Here is a 19,163-nt window from a genome sequence, read left to right as displayed (position 1 = left end):
TCCATACAGATGTCCCTGCTTATGTCTTCGACAACCCGGATAGCTACACCTAGACGCTGACGTGAATCAGCGTAGACCTTGAGATCGTCCATGTAAAAGGTATGGGTCACTTCTTCGTGGGCGCCGTCGCCATACCTTATTTTATAGCCATGACCGTTTCTATTGAGCGTCCTACTGAGGGGGTTCAGTGCCAGACAAAACCAAAGCGGGCTGAAAGAGTCGCCTTGGAATATCCCCCTCTTTATCTGCAGCGTTCTAGACTGCAACACATTTTCCCCATCACTGAGGTGCAGAGACGTACTCCACTGCCTCATCGCATGCTGCAGGAACCTAACGACGACGGGATCAATTTTGTAGAGCTCCAATACCCGGACGAGAAACGAGTGAGGTATGGAGTCATAAGCCTTCCTGTAATCGATGTAGGCCATACTTAGGTTCCGCTGGTTATATACCGCCTGGCCGACTATGGCTGCGTCGATGATGGCCTGGTCTTTGCAGCCATGCGTATTTTTCCTGCATCCTTTCTGCTCTTCTGCGATGATGTGATGCTGTTCGCAGTGAGCAGAAACTTTGGCGGTAATTATGCTGCTCAGTATTTTGTACAGACTCGATAGGCACGTTATCGGTCTGTACTTTGATGGGTTCAATGTGTTGCTGTCTTTCGGGAGGAGGAAGGTGACGCCACGGGTGGCGAATTCAGGAAGGTTGTGTGGGTCACGTAGCACCTTGTTGAAGCACTCAGCTATCTTTGGATGTGCGACGGTCAGCTTCTTGTGCCAAAAGTTCTGGACACCATCGGGGCCCGGTGCTGCCCAGTTCCTCAGGTACCGCGAGGCTTCGCGGACATCGTTCTCTCCGACGATGATAGCTGGCATCTCTCCAATTTCACCACAACTCTCCTCCTCCCGTCTTAACCACATTTGCCCGTCGCGATGTTCTACTGGGGTCTCCCAAATACCAGCCCAGAAGTTCGTCACATCGCTAATATCTGGCAAACCTTCGCGGTAGTCGGGCTTCTCGTCGCTAATGTGGTCGTAGAACGCTTTTTCGTTATCTCTGAACATCCGATTTTGTTCCTGGCGCTTTGCAGAGTCAGAGTAACGTTTCAGCCGTTTAGTTAGGACGCTCAATTGCTGTACCAGTGTGTCGAGTTTTTCCGTCAGCTGGTGAGCTCCCAGCTGGCGAAGTTCAGTAGGCCGCACGATCACAGCAACTTGGCGACATAATTTCGCCGATCTGCTGCCTCTTTTGTACGCCATCAGTCTTCCAATTGCGGCGCGCTTGTTTAGGATCCGTTGCTCCAATCTCCTTCGCCATGGAGGCTCACGCCTTTCACGGAGATGTTGGAGCAGTCCGCCTCTTGGCCTAATACGGTATCCTAAACTTTTGGCGGTCGCCACAGCAGCACAGTAAACTTTCAGTTGCAGCTCCTCCATGTTCTCAGCATCAACCAAGTGCAGCGGAAGAACGTGCTCGTTCATGAGCTTTACTGCACTTGTCAGCCTGCGGGAATGCTGCAACTTCGGGATCCTGGGGCGCGACAAAGGGTCCGTGTCGCGGAACTGTGAGATCGCCTCGTCGTAATGGAAGACCAGATCGCGTAGTAGTTGTTGATCTGGCTGTGGATCTTCCGGCTCAGGGGGTTGTTGTACTGTGGCCTCCACTGGTGCTGATTCGCGTGCCCCACTCGCGAATGAATTGCTCAGCCGTACTGAACTTCGTCTCGACACATCGCTTGCTCTGCTTGTTCTGGAGCTTAGTTCTCTCTGCACCTGCTGCTTGATCTCGTCGACTTGCGTTTGGGAGAGCATATTGTTGCGTACAATCGCTCTACGCCTCGCGTTCATCGCGTTTTGGTCAAGCCTCCCGACGAACTCTGGATACGCTTCCTCGAACATTGCGAGTATTCGAGGGCGACCGCTCATGTCCGTCTCCAAAGCAGTGCAGATGTAATAGGCGCGGATCACGAATTCATTCATTTCATGTGTCCACATGATCCGTCGCCTAGTAGTACCCACAAGTGTGGACGACTGTCGTCTGACAGTCGCAACACGCCTCGTAGGCGCAGCGTTTCGTTGGTGATGTCGATGGCTGCTGTTTCCGTGTGGCGGTAGCTCTTCGGGTTGAACCCGGCTGGTGGCCCGCTCTTGCACATCGCCCTCCAGCCGCTGGCCGCTCGCTCTTACGCCCGTTCCAGGACCAGCTCCAGTTCGGGGACCCTCCTCGGGCGATCGCATTCTGAGTATTCTTCGTGAACGTAGCTCCATTTTCTGGGTGTATCTCCTTTGCCCGGGAGACAGCGGGTTGGCAAGGCCTCCATGACCCGGGAGGCCTTCCCCGGGAGAGATATAGCGCTCTGACTCGCTCGCACCCCCTCACTTAGCCACTTTCGACACCCGTTCTCGGAGCCAAGACCAGGTGTGTGTTTCCAGTTCACGCCCGATCTAAAAATGTCGTCATATGATCTTCGTGGAGGCGTGAGATAGGAACATTTGAGACCAACAGGTAGGCTCCTACCCTAGTGTTGATCCCCATTTGAGAACCTAATTTCTAAATTCCTTTACTTTTTTTATTTTTCAATGACTCTAACTTCATAGAGGTCTTCGCGTAGTCTTCGCGAAAAACGTGTTGATTGTATTCTGAGGGACGAGTTTGAGAATGATTCACCAAACAAAATAGCTGCAATCCTTGAGCATAATTTTGTTTTTTCTGAATTGAAAACGACGTAGTCTTGGGAAATCGTCAAAAGCTTGTGTGATGTTCGGATTGCGTGTCGTATTCATAAATGTTCATATCACCTTCAGTGATGATGCGTTCCTAGTCTTTGGTACCAAGCTTGCTACAACACGGATGGAACCCCAAAATATTAACCACATTGTGACGATGGAACCTAGAAGAAATGTTTTTTTTTTATTAATTCGTTTATTTTTACAGGCTCAGTTACTTAAGTTTAAAGGAGCCGAATTCTTAAATATAATTTTAAAACTATATATATAAACAATTTTCTTACATCTATGGTAAGTAAGGTGGAAAACCGATTACTTGCGGTGTACTCGAGTTTAGGAGGGTGACATATTTTTAGGAGAAGGATGGGATATAAGGAAATTGTAACAATTGTTGATGAACACTCATTTCATAAATCTATTCGTATATCTATAGTGTATTTACATTTCAACTTATTCTATTATTTATAGCAAGGGGACGAATTACCCGCAAAGGTAGAAGAAATGTTCAAGTATTCTCTTTGATGATTCATATGCAGTTATTGGCTAACTTCAAAAACTCTGAATCATATTTCGGACACTTTGTTCTAATATCTTGAAATGCTTAATGCACTGATGATATAACTATAAAATTTATATCACAATTGCTTCTTTACAGTAATCCCTTAGTTTCACTATCATTTAATATGAGAACTACATTTGAATTTTAACATTATCGGCAAAAATCTGACAACACTATTCATTATCGTTTGTGTTTGACGTTTGCTTAGCGTGAGGACGTAAAATTTACCCTTTAATAAATATTTAAAATTCTCCCGCGTTTCATCAGTTTTCATCATCGTTAACAGTTTACTGTGATTGTTTGGTAAGTGTTTCGCAGATGATTATAAAACATAATCAGGTGTAATGTAATTTTCGTCCAAAAAATTACAAAATAAAGTGTAAATTTGATTTAGTGTCCGAAGCTTGATTTTCATTCGCTTCATTTGAAAAGCATTTTATTCGATGAATTTTTTATGTTTTCAATCAAATAGGTAGCAAAGTAGAAAGCTTAAATGCATATTGAACTAATTTATTGAAAATATCAACCAAAAAATACCTGTGAATAAAGTTTAGATCTGTTTTCTGCATCATATGCCTTAAGTGTCCGAAATATGATTCAGAACGGTAGATATGGACCGCATTAAGAAAGTTCCCCAGTTATTTACTACTCCAATCCTAATGATTCCGTGGATTCGTTTCGTCGTTTCGATTTCCTCTTGTACCTTGGAACAAGTTACCTCTCCGATTGTGCATCAGAACTTGCTGTTTAACCCTTTCACTACGGCAGTGTGCTCCGTCGGGGTGCTACCACTGAACGGAGCACTGCGCCGAAAAGTATGCATATCGTGCTAGTATGTGCAGTATCATCCTGACGTCACTCGTAGCGAAAGGGTTAACTGCATGTCGAACCTCTATTAGAAATCATGTCATGCACAACATATTGCATTTGATGGAAGGATGGAATGATTTACGGATTGGAGAATTGTTATATGCAAACTTGCACTTTTTCCACTGTCAGTTTCGAACAAACTATAATTTATGCGCTGAAAGAGAACTTTTCGTAGTGGTTCTGGAACGTGGGTGTCATTTATTAATGTCGGTGAAGCCCCAAAAACTTCTAATTACAACTAACACCTTCTCCCGAGAATATTCTGAGGTGGTGGAGTCTTGGAACTGACCCATCTGGTCAAATGAACCATTTGAAAATGCGAGCAATTTACGGAAATGGTCAAGTCCTATGGCAACCATTTTTTGTAGTTGTATTTTTTGTATTTAGTTGTAATTAGAAGTTATTGGTATTTTCACCGACATAATTTATTATAGGATTTAAAAATTTAAACACATACAGGGCTGCCTCGATTAGACAGGGTTTTTCAGATAAAACGCTCACGCAAAAAAATCGAATAGCTCCTTATAAAAAAAGTTCCCTCCGTCGATGGTAACACTGCATTCCCCACTCCGGGACGATAATATTCGGTTACTCGTTCAGTCCGATCGAATGGTTTTTAGTGTTAAGATGTACAATTGACAAGAACGTGTTTTTTTTAGTGAAATTTTGTCCTCTTTTGGTAAGAATTTCAACATTTACCTTCGTCGATTACTTCCTCTGGGGGTACGTGAAGGACCGTTGCTATGTTGATAAGCCACTAAGTTTGGAAGAACTTAAAGAAGAAATAACTCGGATTTCCAACAGCATCGAAGCCGTAATGTTAGAGTTGTGCATGAAGAATGTTGTTCACCGTTTAAAACGCGCTATCGAAAAAAGGGGTGGTCACTTCGAAAATGTCCTAAAATAAGCTTTATTTTCGTTTTTAAAAAAAATAAAAATCGATTCAGAGCATGACACTTGGAGTGGTATGATAATTACTTCATTATATGATTGTTAATAATTGACCCGAAAGCTTGTTTCTTTAGCTTTAAATCAAAGCAGGCTTCTGAAATCACACAAATCTGTATATAAACGAATGCCGGCTCGGAAATCCACTCTGTTATAATTGTTCAGCGGCTCATGTACGATCGCTCGAATCTGCGTGTTTCCCTAACACAGATTTCAAAACCAATGAGTTTGGGGTAATCGAAATTGCAAAATAGATGCAAGGAGCGGGTACTTTTGTACCTGCATGAAATTTTGCACTTCGGAGTATGTAAGGACTTCAAAAGGAGTATAAACACAACGCATTGGCTCGGTTATTCAAGACTGCATTGGAAGATATCGATTCATGTCTTCAGCTCACTGAACGTCTACGTATACCGTTGGACAAAATATTGAGAACAAGTTACTGCGATAACGTCGGTAGCGTCGATTGAGCAAAATGCGTTCAACTTACATGTCAAAATCAAAATTGAGTGCCTGAAGTTCATCAAATCAAGCAAATTTGCGGTTCGACACCCAACTCCTATCTTTTGACGTAGAACTACGTCTTTCAGGAAGGGTGCCAAATCAGAAAACAGATCACGTTTTTATGAAATAAAGTTAACGTTAATAACTTTTTTCACTGTGAACGAATTTTCATGATTTGCATACCAATTGAATCGGAATTCTCTAAGATTTGTTTGATATGCTTTACATTACAATTCGCTAATCTTTAAACGGTTTAAATTCATGAAAGCTGGAAGAACTTCCTTATTTCGCATACATTTGTTCTGCCGATTTGTGTGCTAACCCTACCCGTATTCCAAATGCTTATAACTTGAACATTTCTTAACAGATCGGAAGGATGTTTGCATCAATTGATAAAAAAAAATATTTCTACGCGTCTATCACAATATATAAAATGTTATTTTTCATGAGATGAACAATTGAATAACTGTAAAATGTCAAGCGTTATCTAAACGCCCTAACTGCCAAGTTTTGATTGGCCTAATTTACGGTTTCCCCAACACAGACTTCAAAATCGATGTACCTGTGCAAATCCGCTTTGCAAATATATATGCAAGTCAGGGGTATTTTTGTTTCCACCGAGCTGTGTTTCCCTAACACGGACTTCAAAATCAATGTGCCTGGGGGAATTCGCTTTGTCAAAACATACAAGAAGGGGGTATTTTTTCCCACTGAGCTGTGTTTCTCTAACACGGACTTCAAAATTAATGTGCCTGGGGTAATTCGCTTTGCAATTACATGCAAGTCGGTGGTATTTTTTGGTACTCGCTTATCGTTGTGCAGACCGGAATATGTTTCCCTAAAACGTACTATTAAACTGAGAAGCCTGGGAAAATCGTCAATTCAGATACTAGAGGTGAATGAACATTCGCGGTTCGAGAACTACGTAAACATGAGATGTGCAATAATTTCAGAGGGAAATGTAAATTACAATGATCGTTTGACAATTCTTCCGTTCACATATTTTGGTAGTTCTAGGCATTATATCAAATGTAAAAGGACGTTCACCAATCTTTTTGTAACGAAGAACATAATCTATTAAAAAAAATCGATGCATTCTAAAAAAATGAGTGGGTTATATACATGATATAACCGCAAGGTTCACGTGGAACTACCTTAGCTTAGCAATCATTCGTTTGTATTGATTAAATTCTTGATTGAATGAAACAGTTTCCAAATTCAATTGAGTTCAATATATTTGCTCTGTGAGTGAAAAAAATGAACAAATGCCGTGTAAAGTCAATTCATTTATTGTGATTGATTGTTCTTCGTTACAAGTAAATTTAATGACGGACCTTTTACGTTTGGTATGATGACTAGAACAAAATATATGTACGGAAGAATTATCAAACGTTTGATGAACCAGCCTAAGGCTGAAAATCTTTCCAATAAAGACAAAAAAAATTATCAAACGATTATTTTATTTTACATTTCCCTCTGAAGTTTACATTCCAAAAGTGTACATACTTCTCGAATCTCGAATTTGCTTGAAACTGGGAAGTTCATTCGCTTCTAGTGGCTGCACGATTTTCCCAGCTTCCTAAGTTTAGAAGATCATGTTAGGACAGACATATTCCACTCTGCACAAAGGCAAGCGAGGACAAAAGTACTCGCAGTTTGCATTTATTTGCAGAGCCAATTTCCCCAGAAACCTCGGTTTTGAAGTCTGTGTTAGGGAAACACATTTCAATCGGAACAAAAATACCCCCGATTTGTATGAATTCGCAATGCCGATTTCCCCACGCTTCATTGATTTGAAGTCTGTGTTAGGGAAACACATTTCAGTCGGAACAAAAATACCCCCGACTTGCATGAATTTGAAATACCGATTTCTCCAGGCACCTTGGTTTAGAAATCTCTATTAGGGAACACATTTCGGTGGGAACAAAAGGTCCCCCTACTTTCGTGTGTTCTTTTTCTTCTTTTTGGCTTTAAACTTTTCAGTTCACTCGCCTCTAGGCTCTTTCGTGTGTTTGCAATGCCGATTTCGCTGCTTGGTTTTAAAGTCTGTGTTAGGGAACATTTTTCGATGAGAACAAAAGTCCCCCTACTTTCATGTATTTGCAATGCCGATTTCCCCAAGGCTCGTGTTAGGGAAACCGTAAATCGGGCCAATCAAAACGATGCAGTTAGGGCGTTTAGATAACGCCTAATATTTTACAGTTATTCAATTGTTTATCTAATGAAAAACAACATTTTGTTAGTTGCGATAGATGCGTAGAAATATTCCCTATCAAGTGATGCAAACATCTCTCCTATCCAGTACGAAATGTTCGAGCTATAAGCATTCGAAATCTTTCATTTTTTCCTGCATGTTCTGTGTTTAGGTTTTCATTTTACCCTCCATATATTCCGGTTAGACGTAGTCCCACGTCAATAATATTCGAAGTGGTAAACAAGTGAATTGCATAATATAATTGCGTAGTTCTACGTAGAAAATATGCGGACGTGTCCTAGATACAACCCCTTACATTTTTTTAAATTTCGCTGCAATATAATTTTAAGCAATTCCAAACAGTTGAGTCTTCAATCAGAATCTACGAAATTCACGATTTTCACCTCACTGTACTTATAATAGCCGTTTAACTTCTACCTTAACGGTGAGCTATTACTTTTTTTCTTGAAATAAGTCATATTTGAAATGCATAAAATTGTGAATCAGTGTTTTAACAGCTCACCCGCTAATAGACTTTATGGCTCATTCTTTATATATATTTTTTATTTTGATTTCAGTAGACCACATATGATAGTGAAAATAGTAATTTTGGGTAATAACTAAAATACACTCAACTATATACCGGTCGGACTCGATTATATATAGTCGACCACTTTTTTCAACAATTATTTTCAAATCCAATACATAATCGAATCTAAAGAAAACAATTTTTTCATTAACGTATGAATGTCAAACATTAATAGAAAAATAGCTTTTTTGTGATTCGATTATGTATTGGATTCGACAATTAACGTTGAAAGTGAAATTGCGATTATATATAATCGAGTCCGACATGTATCTACTTTAATGTTTGAATTCTTAAAGGTTTATTAAAAATATTTCTGTGAATCATTTGGAATCATCTTAACAGACAAGTATTCTCGCGTAACTTTTGAAAAGGTCCAATGTAACATTTTCGTCATCTCGAGAAAAACGAAGTTGAAGACCCAAACATTATCCCGCGAATTGTCTTAAAAGCTTTCGATCATTATCGCTACTTTCACCACTAGCAGTCAAGAATAACTCTGAAAAACCAATCGTAACTGTTGTTCCGTGATTTGAGATTAAAGTTGAAGACTAGGAGCGAAAAATGTTACATTGGACCTTTTGACTGTCCGCATTTGCACATTGGACATATTACGTTGCACGATAAGAATTTGAAACTGATTACTAAACAACAATCCAAATAACAGCATTTCATTCTAAAGGCAGATTATTATTGTTATCACTCGTCGAATTACACTAAAATCAGGTAACAAACATAATAAGGTAATAAGAAAAGGTAATAAGAAACAAAAACTCAAAACGACCGAAGTACGACTTCGTATTGTTTTGACTGCTTTGTTACTTCGGACGTTTCGGGCGTCGGAGCAAAGAGGCGTCTAAAGTAACAGCCGGGCGCATAAAATCCGAATCTGTACATTGGATATTTTTTGTATCGGCGATAAAAAGATGAAGAAGATAGATACGTGAACGATTGTTTTTGTAATACATTCAATTTTTTTTTCCAAAATATATATTTTTATCAAGGCTTATATGACGTTAGCCTCACGGGGCCGGGAGTTCAATACTTTGACAATTTTTCTTATTATCTAGTAATAAGTAATAAGTAATATGTAACCGATTACTCGTGGTTGGCTCGAGGTTAGTATTACAAGTGTTTTCGTAATTCGGATGTTGCTGTCTCCAATGCTCTGTACGTGTGCCCGACACGGGATACTTCCTATTGGGATGCAGCTGACCCTTAATTAGCAACGCCCCCCTAGTCTGTACCCCATATCTAGCGTGGTGCGTCTTTCTCGACTCGAGGAATCCAGGATAGAATGGTCACTAACCGGCGCAATCATCAGTTCATGTAGAGTTATCATGAGCGGTACAACCTTTGGCTCTTGTTGAATGAGCAGTGGCCTGCACAACCTTCGACCTGTGTATCTGTAGAGAGTATGTGTATGTATTGCCGCGACTAAGTAAAAGTTTATCGATCGGATAGGAGGAACATCATTAAACGTTGACATCGGCGTTTCTGAGGAACAGGTATAGATGAAGCAGAAGATCAGGATCACGGCACAGCGGATTCCCGGACGGGAATCTCCGATTGTCTGCCTTGTGCTCTCAGTGCTCTAGAGAGCTGAGAGCGAGCAGCATGGAACCGGATACACGACCAGACAACATGCTCGATGTCGTGGTAGCCATCGCCACAATCACAAAGACTGTTTGCTGCGAGCCCAATGCGATAGAGATGCGCGTTTAGGTTGTAGTGATTGGACATAAGCCGAGATATCACGCGAATGAAATCACGACCTACATTCAATCCCTTGAACCATGCACTCGTCGAGACCTTAGGGATAATCGTGTGTAACCAACGACCGAACTCATCTTCACTCCACATGCACTGCCAACTTACGAGCGTATACTGACGAGGAATGTGGAAAAATTCATTATAAGCAATTTGCCTTTCAAAAAGAGTGCCTTCTAAAGCGCCCACCATAGCTAGCGAGTCCGCTTTCTCATTCCCCGGAATCGAGCAATGAGAGGGAACCCATGCTAAGGTAATCTTGAATAATTTTTCGACCAAAACACACAATTCTTGTTCTTATTCTTGTTAGGAAATAAAATGAGCGTTTATCAACATTCATTGAGCGGATTGCCTCTATTGAGCTGAGACTGTCTGAAAAAATAAAATAGTGGTCGATGGGCAATGTTTCAACGATCCCCAGTGCGTAGTATATCGCAGCCAGTTCAGCGACATACACGGAACAAGGATCTTTGAGTTTGAAAGAGGCACTGGAATTTTCATTGATGATTCCGAAGCCAGTGGACCCGTTTATGAATGAACCGTCAGTTCATTACAATACATTACAATACATTCAATGATTGAAAACTAATAGCGTGCATCCATAAACTCGATTTGTGTACATTTGTTACATAGGACCTTTTCAAAAGTTACGCGAGTATTCTTCTTTGCAAAATGAGCGCGAAAGTTTTTTATAAATTGAATTTTCAAGTAAGAAAATTGGGAAATGAAAAACATTGTTTTCAAGAAACTTGAGCTGCTGTATCGATCAATTCTTGTTTCTTTATCGAGAAATAATAATTTTTCTTTATCTATTTACATTTTAACCCATGTTATGTTCGGATTAATTGAAATAAATTATTTATCATGATCAATGTTCAACAATTAAATTCTCGTTTTACTTTGTAAATTTTAACTATTCCGAAAAGTTATTATACACTAGCTGTACCCTGCCACGCTTTGCTGTGGCACATTGTGGTTGCATGGTTGAGTTGAACTTTCATTTTTTCTATTATTTTTCGAGTTTTTGACGCGTACACAAACGGACAGAACATTTTTGTATATATAGAGATAGATGAGGGAAATCGATCAATTTTAAACACAATTTCAGTTTACGATTTTGTCAAACACTTGGAAAAAAGATGTTTCCATCACATAGAATTCATATTTCATACGAAATGGTTGATTTTCATAAGAAGCTTAATTTCAGAAACGTACTGTGGCCATATAGAAAATCATTTTGCTCCATTTTTTTCAATTTTTTATGCCGTAACAACATTCCTCGGAGTGAAATGTATATTGTGTCCTACTTTGAGCTCAATCGGTTCCGCACTTTTCGAGTTTTTGACGCGTACACAAACGATATATGTGGAGATTTAAATAAATAAATCGTTGAAAAGGTCTCAATAAATTCAACAGTTCAGATGGGACAAAATGTTTCGGAATATCCGCTGCCAGTACAGCCGTCTCTATAATATGGTACCGCTGCAATAGAGGATAATTGATAGTGAAGGGTAAATGTCGAAATATACAGGGTGGGCCATTTAAAGTGGAAGCATCTGGCAACCCCATAACTTTTGACAGAGATGTCAGATTAACAAATGTCATACCGCGTTGGAAGCGACATTTCAGTACAATTTTAACCATGGAACAATACACACCTAAACAACGCGCTGAAATTGTTCAGCTGTACATTCAAAATAACGTGGCTTTTGGCAAAAAATCATAATGTCTTATGAGGCGCATTTCAACTTGAATGGAGGAGTGAATAAACAAAATTGTCGGTTTTATGCTACTGAAAACCCTCAATTCATCGAAACGCAACCTCTTTACGACCAAAAAGTTACTGTGTGGTGTGGCATTTATGCCGATAAAGTCATCGGCCCGTACTTCTTTGAAAACGAAAATGGAGCAACGGTAACCGCGAATGGGGAGCGTTATCGGACAATGATAACCGATTTTTTATTGCCATTTGTTCGTGAAAATGAATTGGACAATTACTGGTTCCAACAGGACGGCGCTACATGCCATACAGCGGCTGCCACGACCAAATTATTGCGCGAAATGTTCCCCGGAAGATTAATATCGAAAAACGGCGATTATGACTGGCCACCGAGATCACCTGATTTGACGCCTCCTGACTTTTTTTTATGGGGATATTTAAAATCCAAGGTATACACTGGTAAACCAAGGACCCTGGCTACGCTGAAAGACAATATCCGACAAGAAATTGCTGCCATATCGGCCGAAACATTGGGCAAAGTGATGGAAAATGCCGAAAAAAGGGCACATTTTGCGGTCAAGGCCAGAGGCGGTCATTTACGAGATATCATAATCAAAAAGTAGTTAGAACAAATCTCCTTGGACCAAAATAAATGAATTTCAAAAAAAAATTTAAAATTCCACTCCTTTACTTCGCTATTGCAAAAACAAATCCTTCCACTTTAAATGGCCCACCATGTATTAACAAGTTTTTTTTAGTATTACTTCTGAAATCTAAAGTCTAAAAGAAGAGAAACCAAAACCCAAATGCAGAATAATTAAAAGAACCCAAATCGAAAATATCTCAATCAAGAACATACCATAGATTCTAAAAATTTAAATCTAATCTTTAAACAAACTGAAATGGTCATCTGGATTCGATGGGATTCGGGTTGATTCGGGATGAAATTTGCCTCGGAGATAAATGATTTATTATGTGTATTGTTCAACAATTCTCTTCTAGTTTAACGACGTTAATTTTTAATATAGGAAAAAGTTATAAGGAATATAAAAAAACATGACTGTCTTGAGCTTTGACAGTTTCAATTTACATTGTTCAAGAGGTGAAGTTAATAAATTTTTTCATTGAACGACTCATTCATCGCCTATACCAATTTACTGCACTCCACTCGAGAAGTTATTCTCACTTCGCACTTAAAAACGACAATAAACAAACAAATGTAGAACTTCCTCGATCGAGCCAACCCACGCACACAAACACGTCGTCGTTGCAGCACATGTCGGTGCACACGAAGCGACACAAAGAGCGTCATCGCCTCGTCGTTAGCAAATAATAAAAAGTGCGATTTTCACATGACCTCGGGCACTTATCAATCGAACCGCCGCCAGACTGTGCCACAGACTAACGAAAACCGAAGAGAGAAACAATGTCAGCACACCGCCCCGATCGGCCGCCACGGCCCACACACCCAATCGGAGAGGGGCCGCCGTTCGTCAACCCGAGTGCCCGATACTTCTGGTGGTGCTACTGCTGCTGCTCTTTTGTTCTCATTGCTGTTTTGCATGCAAGATAACGCAACAGCCGTCGTAACGGCCGTCTCCCGCTGACTGGTATTGGTTCGATTACTTCGAGTGACCACCAGACGACGACGACGGCTGGTTTACGTCGATTCCACACTCCGTCGCATCCCTTCCCTTCCCAGCGTTCAACGAAGTAAGTGAACAAAGGATTGGCCTATATTTTAACTTCATAAGCAGATTAAGCAAGTATGCGCACACACGAAAAAACTGTGTCACGGCGCCCCGTCTGCGAGTTGCAATTCGCAACAGAGGTGAGTAGTACAACAAGTGAACAAAAACAAACAAAAAATGAGCCGTATCGTGAGCGACACGCGACGCGTCTCGGGTGGTGGATTATTCTCTCGACTTACCATACGACTCCAAACGCTCCGTATCCGATGGGTCGGTCTGGCTGAACATCCTGGGGTACGGCCGGTGGCTGATAGTAGGGTGCGGCCGCCGCCAGGATCGCTCCCTGGGGGCCGGCCGCACCAGCTGCGCCACCTTGCACCAGCGACATCGAGACGCTCATGGACACCCCGCGCGATTGCCTAGCTGGACCACCGACTGCCGCCATTCAAATCACCGAATCGAAACGATAGCACTGCGATTCGAACCTAACTTAACAACATATGAGCTGCCCGAACAGAAACACTTTTTGCTTCGCCTATTGTGACTCTTTCGGATTTGACTCTAATCGTATGGCTACGAAAACAACACGTACGACAGACACTACTAATGGCCAAGATACACTAATACATCCGAAAAAAAAAACTCACAACACACCACTTTTGCTTCTTGCGACAAAACTTGGCGCCTCGGTCGTCTTTTATTCTCTATGCGACTGTCACTCTTGACTTTTACAAACACTGCTAATCGAAACAGCGAAACAATTCACACGCGCGCAGATTTGTTTCGAGACACAAACAATAATAGCTGCTCTTCGCGATAACACAACAAAGTGCAATAAATCGCAACTTTCTTCCGCGTTTTCGCGGCCGAATCGTCTGCTTGATTCTATTATGTTGGTCACTACGATCCAACGCAACTTCTACCCCTTTATGGTTGTCAAAGAATTTAAAGGGGTGATGAACCAGGGCTTCCGGGATTAATCCTTCGCAACGAGCTACGGGACGACTGCGAGCTGGAATGAAAGAGGAGAATGAGAAGGGAATAATTGAGAATATTAATATTTGGGTTATACCAGGGTGGCCACTCAATTTAAATTTTTCAATTCCCGCATTTTTCCCGCATGATTTCACTGAATTCCCGACTCTCAAAAATGAAAATTTAATAATATTGTGTCGTTAGTTAAAATTGATTTTTGAAACCCGAATTGCGGAAATAATTTTACTTGATTGTTTCAAGGTCCCGCATGTGACAAAAAATTGGACGGTGTGTTTGCACCGTGTACCTGAAGCGCTTTAAAACGTACCAGATCCACCCCACCTCTACTTACTCAGAATTAAAAATAAATCATTTATCAGAATAACTGACCAGAACCTCATTGATCACATCCAAACATATTTCGAGCATGTTCCGGATACTCTCTATGATATTTTCCTGAGTTGAACCAAACATCCGTAATGCGACTCTTCTATGCAATCGGAATTCTACAATTAATTAGATGTAAGTCAAATTAACTAATTAAGTTACTTGAATCAAATCTCATCAGCATGCCTGAACAATCAGAACTGTCAATGCTTGAAAAAAGGGACATAAAGTTACTATGAAGCCAAAGCTTAGGATACGGAATTTTTTGGTATAACTTATCATTCTGAATAAACTAATCGGGTATCTTTCTATTTAAATTCTTATTTTGTATTCTTTGTATAACTTTCGTCGTTCAACCATTTGATGATTCAACAGTTAAGAGCTATTGTTTTGTTCTCACCCAGTTCAGTAGCTTCTGTTTCTACCGCTTCAACGTCGACGTCAAGTCTGGTCCTGCTTCATCAGATTTAATGTATTATTCCTAGCATATATTGCTTAAGAGAGGTAGATGAAGTATTCTGGTCTCCGAATTAATCTGAGTGAATTCTGGTGTTTCAGTTTTTTTGGTTCAATGCAACAATCAATTGCAAAACGTAGTTCAAACAGTAAAAAAGGTTTGGTCTTTAGGTCGTTCAAACTTCGAATCTCTCTAGGTTTGGTTCACGACGGATTCCAGTGAGAGCCATTTTGTTGCAGGCGAATTCCATTGGCATTTTCAATGGTTTGGCTTCAATATTTCCTAAATTTAGTTAATCCATACTTTTCGCTTTGAGCTGTGCGAAAAAATAACCATAAATGTCTAGACCGCAATGTATCGTTTCTCTAACCCTTGCGGCATTATATGTGCTTTAGTGAAAAAATATAAACAGTATTATTTATTTATTATAATAAAAGCATAATCATCAGAATGTTCACAAAATGTTTGGGTTCATAAACAAAGTTAAGTCAAAATGATCGAAACGAACAAAAACCAGGATTTCTTTGAAAACACATATTCACGCTACCTAGAAAGTCATAACACGCTACAACACATACAGTAACATTTTAGAATCCCTACTTCGTGAAGCAATTCCCGATCTTTTCCCGCATTTTTCCCGATGGATTTTGATTCTTGACTTTTTCCCGCATTTCCCGCTTTTCCCAAATAGGTGGCCACCCTGTAGTAAGTAGATGATTACATTGTATGAACTCATAATAAATGTGAGTGCAGGACGGACTCGATTATATACAGTCTCGGATACATTTTCACTGTATATAATCGAGTCAAATAAAAAAAAATTGATACGTTTTTTATGCACATATTTTTTGTTTATTGAATAATTTAATTTTTGATTAACTCCCATGAAGTCAGAAAACGCCTTTCTCATAGGAAAGAGATAAGTTTATTCAGAATCTCTCAGGGAGTGATAGACGATCATATTTTATGGAAAAATCCTTGCGGGCATATGTTCAAATTTCAACAATGACACAATGTTGTACAACAATCACACAATGTTATACAACTTTTTTGTTTGTATCGGACTCTGTTGTCCCAAACTGGCTCTACATTAAAAGTACGCTACGCACGACAATTCTGTGGCTTCTATTTGAAAGATGAGAAAATGTAGTACAGAATATAGCAGTGGAACATCTAAATTAGTGGATTTGAATAACATTTTGGACCTAAAAATTCAAAAGCTAGTTATTTGTAATGTGTTATTATTAATTTTATCCCAAATTCATATTAAACTTGATTGTTTCTATCAATCAAATTAAAGCTCTATAACCGCCATACAATTTGTTCTTTGACACCCAAGTTCTATCTTTCTTAGTTTCGCTGCAATATCGATATGAACAATTCCTAGTAAAAATTCAAGCAAACTCTTCAAAAATCTCGATTTTTACCCACTGTACTTATAATAACCACTAAAATTTCACCATAACGTTGAAAGATTATATTTTCTCTTGAAATAAGTCATATGTGAAATATAAAAAAAACACACTGTTTATAATCGAGTCCAACCTGTACTTGACAGTTGCTAGAAATGAAAAGAATCAATGAAGACTACTGAAAATCAAGAGGCTTCGTTTGCATGGAATGATTTTTTTTTTTTTCAAAATATACGTTTTCAGAGGAGTCACGTTCCGCTGCGATCCAGCATAATTGATAGTGTAGAAGCGCGAATGAAAAAACAGGAAGTGGGTTATATCTATGGTATAACCGCAAGGGTGACGTAGGACTATCGTTGATTTAGAGATCATTTGTATGAAGTTGAATCTGAATTCATTCTGAATGAATGAATATTTGGAGAACTTCGAAAACGAGAGCGTTACGTTGGAGGCACAAGGTTATATGCATCCAATATTGGATACGGAAATATCCTACTGATGGGGAAGAATAATCTTCAGAAGCTATCCTGTTGATTGCGATTGATTGAAAAATCACAAAACCTAATGTATTTGGTCACAGTGTTACATGGATAGAAAACATTAAAATAAACTCTTTCATATGAATGTAATTTTAAATTCCCAGAGGAACTGGCAGATTATTTTCAGTAACGATTAGATATTTCCACATTTTCCTCGATACTGGAAGTCCACCAGTGGTTAATGCTAACTCGATAACCATCTGTTAATAGCACTTGATTGAAACATATTTTATATATGGTCACAGTGTTACATGGATAGAAAACATTCAAATAAACTCTTTCACATGAATGTATTTTTAAATTCCTAGAGGAACTGGCAGATTATTTTCCGGATCTTTCTCGATCCAAACGGAAAGAATTCCGTGCGTGTATGTGTGTGTGTGTGTGTAGCGGCTGCTTCGAGATCTTCCCGGGGAACCGTTTGTAGCATCACTCTCCTCCTGATGGATTCCCTTCTGGCCTAAGGTGCACAAACAGGCTCTTGGTGACACCGTTCATCCGCGCTTTCATGATAAATGAAGAGCTTCACCACAACAGCGACAACATGCTCCAATCGCTGATCAATTAGAACTGAGTGGATTTCCGAGCGGCGCTCGCTTATATACCGATTGGTGATTTCAATAGCCTATTTTGAAAGCAAATTTAAGACTATTGAAACAAGTTTTTGGATCAGAAAGTAACAAGTATAGAACGCGTGGACATTTTATCTTTCGAATGAAGTGTTTATCATACCATTTCGTTCAGTTGTTTAGGAGCTATTAATACTCAAAATCTCGGTCTCCGGCGTAACGCTTTCGTTTTCGAAACTTTGATTTTACACCCCGGTATAGAAATGAAAGACGTAGTCCTACGCCAAAAATTGATCTGAGAACGCGAATGGTGCTATTTGTACCTAATATTTAGAACCAAACAATTAGAATCTAGAGTATGAAATCAGAGCCACCAGTCTGGACTAGAATTGGAGTATGAGAATCTGAAAACTGAGTTTGAAGACAGCGAGCGAAACCAAGAAATGTGAAACTGAATTTGAATCCGTTATTCAGTTTGGAAGATAGAAATTGATAATGAAATCTTCGTTGAAAAATCTGAAATTTCTGTTGAAAATATATTTAGGCATGTAACAATCAAATCAGATCCTTGATTTAAATTCCAGAATATTGATTCTGGTTCAATCGAATGTCTGATAACGCGGATAATCTATGTCTGGAATAGGAAGTCTGAAACATTCAAAAAAGAAAATTACAATCATAAACAGATACCCGCCGTTGAGAAATCATATCTGGAACTCGAGTATAAGTATTCTAGTTCTAGTTTTTGAATCGAGAGTACAAATATGAATAATCTGAAAACATGAATCCAAATCAGAATCTAGGTAGAATCTTCAACATGCAAAAGAAATTAATATCTAAATACTTATCTGTAAATCGAATTTCTGGAATTTAACGCGTCAGTTAAGGGACTCCAACTATGTCAAACTAATATCTATAAGGAATTTCTTGCAAACGATTACACGAGAATATTATCTCAAATTTTAGTGGCCAGGATCGCAGAATTCGACCCAAATATTAGAATCTGGAAAATTAGATTCTTTTACCGACAATGCACATGTCAACAAGTGGGTATCAAAAGTTATAAATTTTTGTGTTGGAAAAAAAGAGGAAAAAATTGATTTTTCGAACCATCGGTTAACTAAATCATAACTCAAAAACGAGAAATAACGCTCTCTGATTTCGACATATGTTATGTGCAAAATCCTCAGCTTTCCAGAAAAAATATAAAAAAATATAGCGCCTTTGGTCGAGAGACTATGAAAACAATAAAAAAC

At 39.5% G+C, this 19,163-nt stretch overlaps 1 protein-coding gene across 5 annotated transcripts in view; it reads right to left on the bottom strand.

Moving 5' to 3' along the window:
- LOC129771026 (serine/threonine-protein kinase NLK) overlaps positions 1-19,163 on the bottom strand; it is a 303,571-nt gene that overhangs the window by 279,624 nt on the left and 4,784 nt on the right. For 4 of the 5 annotated variants that reach the window (XR_008742259.1, XM_055774268.1, XM_055774271.1 and 1 more), the window contains one exon: positions 13,808-14,580. Coding sequence is in view for 4 of the 5 variants with exons in the window: in XM_055774268.1 (XP_055630243.1) it covers positions 13,808-14,013 (206 nt within the window). In the remaining variant the exon portion in view is untranslated. The remainder of the gene's footprint in view (positions 1-13,807; positions 14,581-19,163) is intronic. The other variant, XM_055774270.1, reaches the window with a different exon arrangement.

The sequence above is a fragment of the Toxorhynchites rutilus genome, chromosome 2 (assembly GCF_029784135.1).
Source record: "Toxorhynchites rutilus septentrionalis strain SRP chromosome 2, ASM2978413v1, whole genome shotgun sequence".
NCBI lineage: Eukaryota > Metazoa > Arthropoda > Insecta > Diptera > Culicidae > Toxorhynchites > Toxorhynchites rutilus.
Note: the sequence above shows the minus strand (reverse complement) of the source record. Positions and strands in the feature narration are given on the sequence as shown.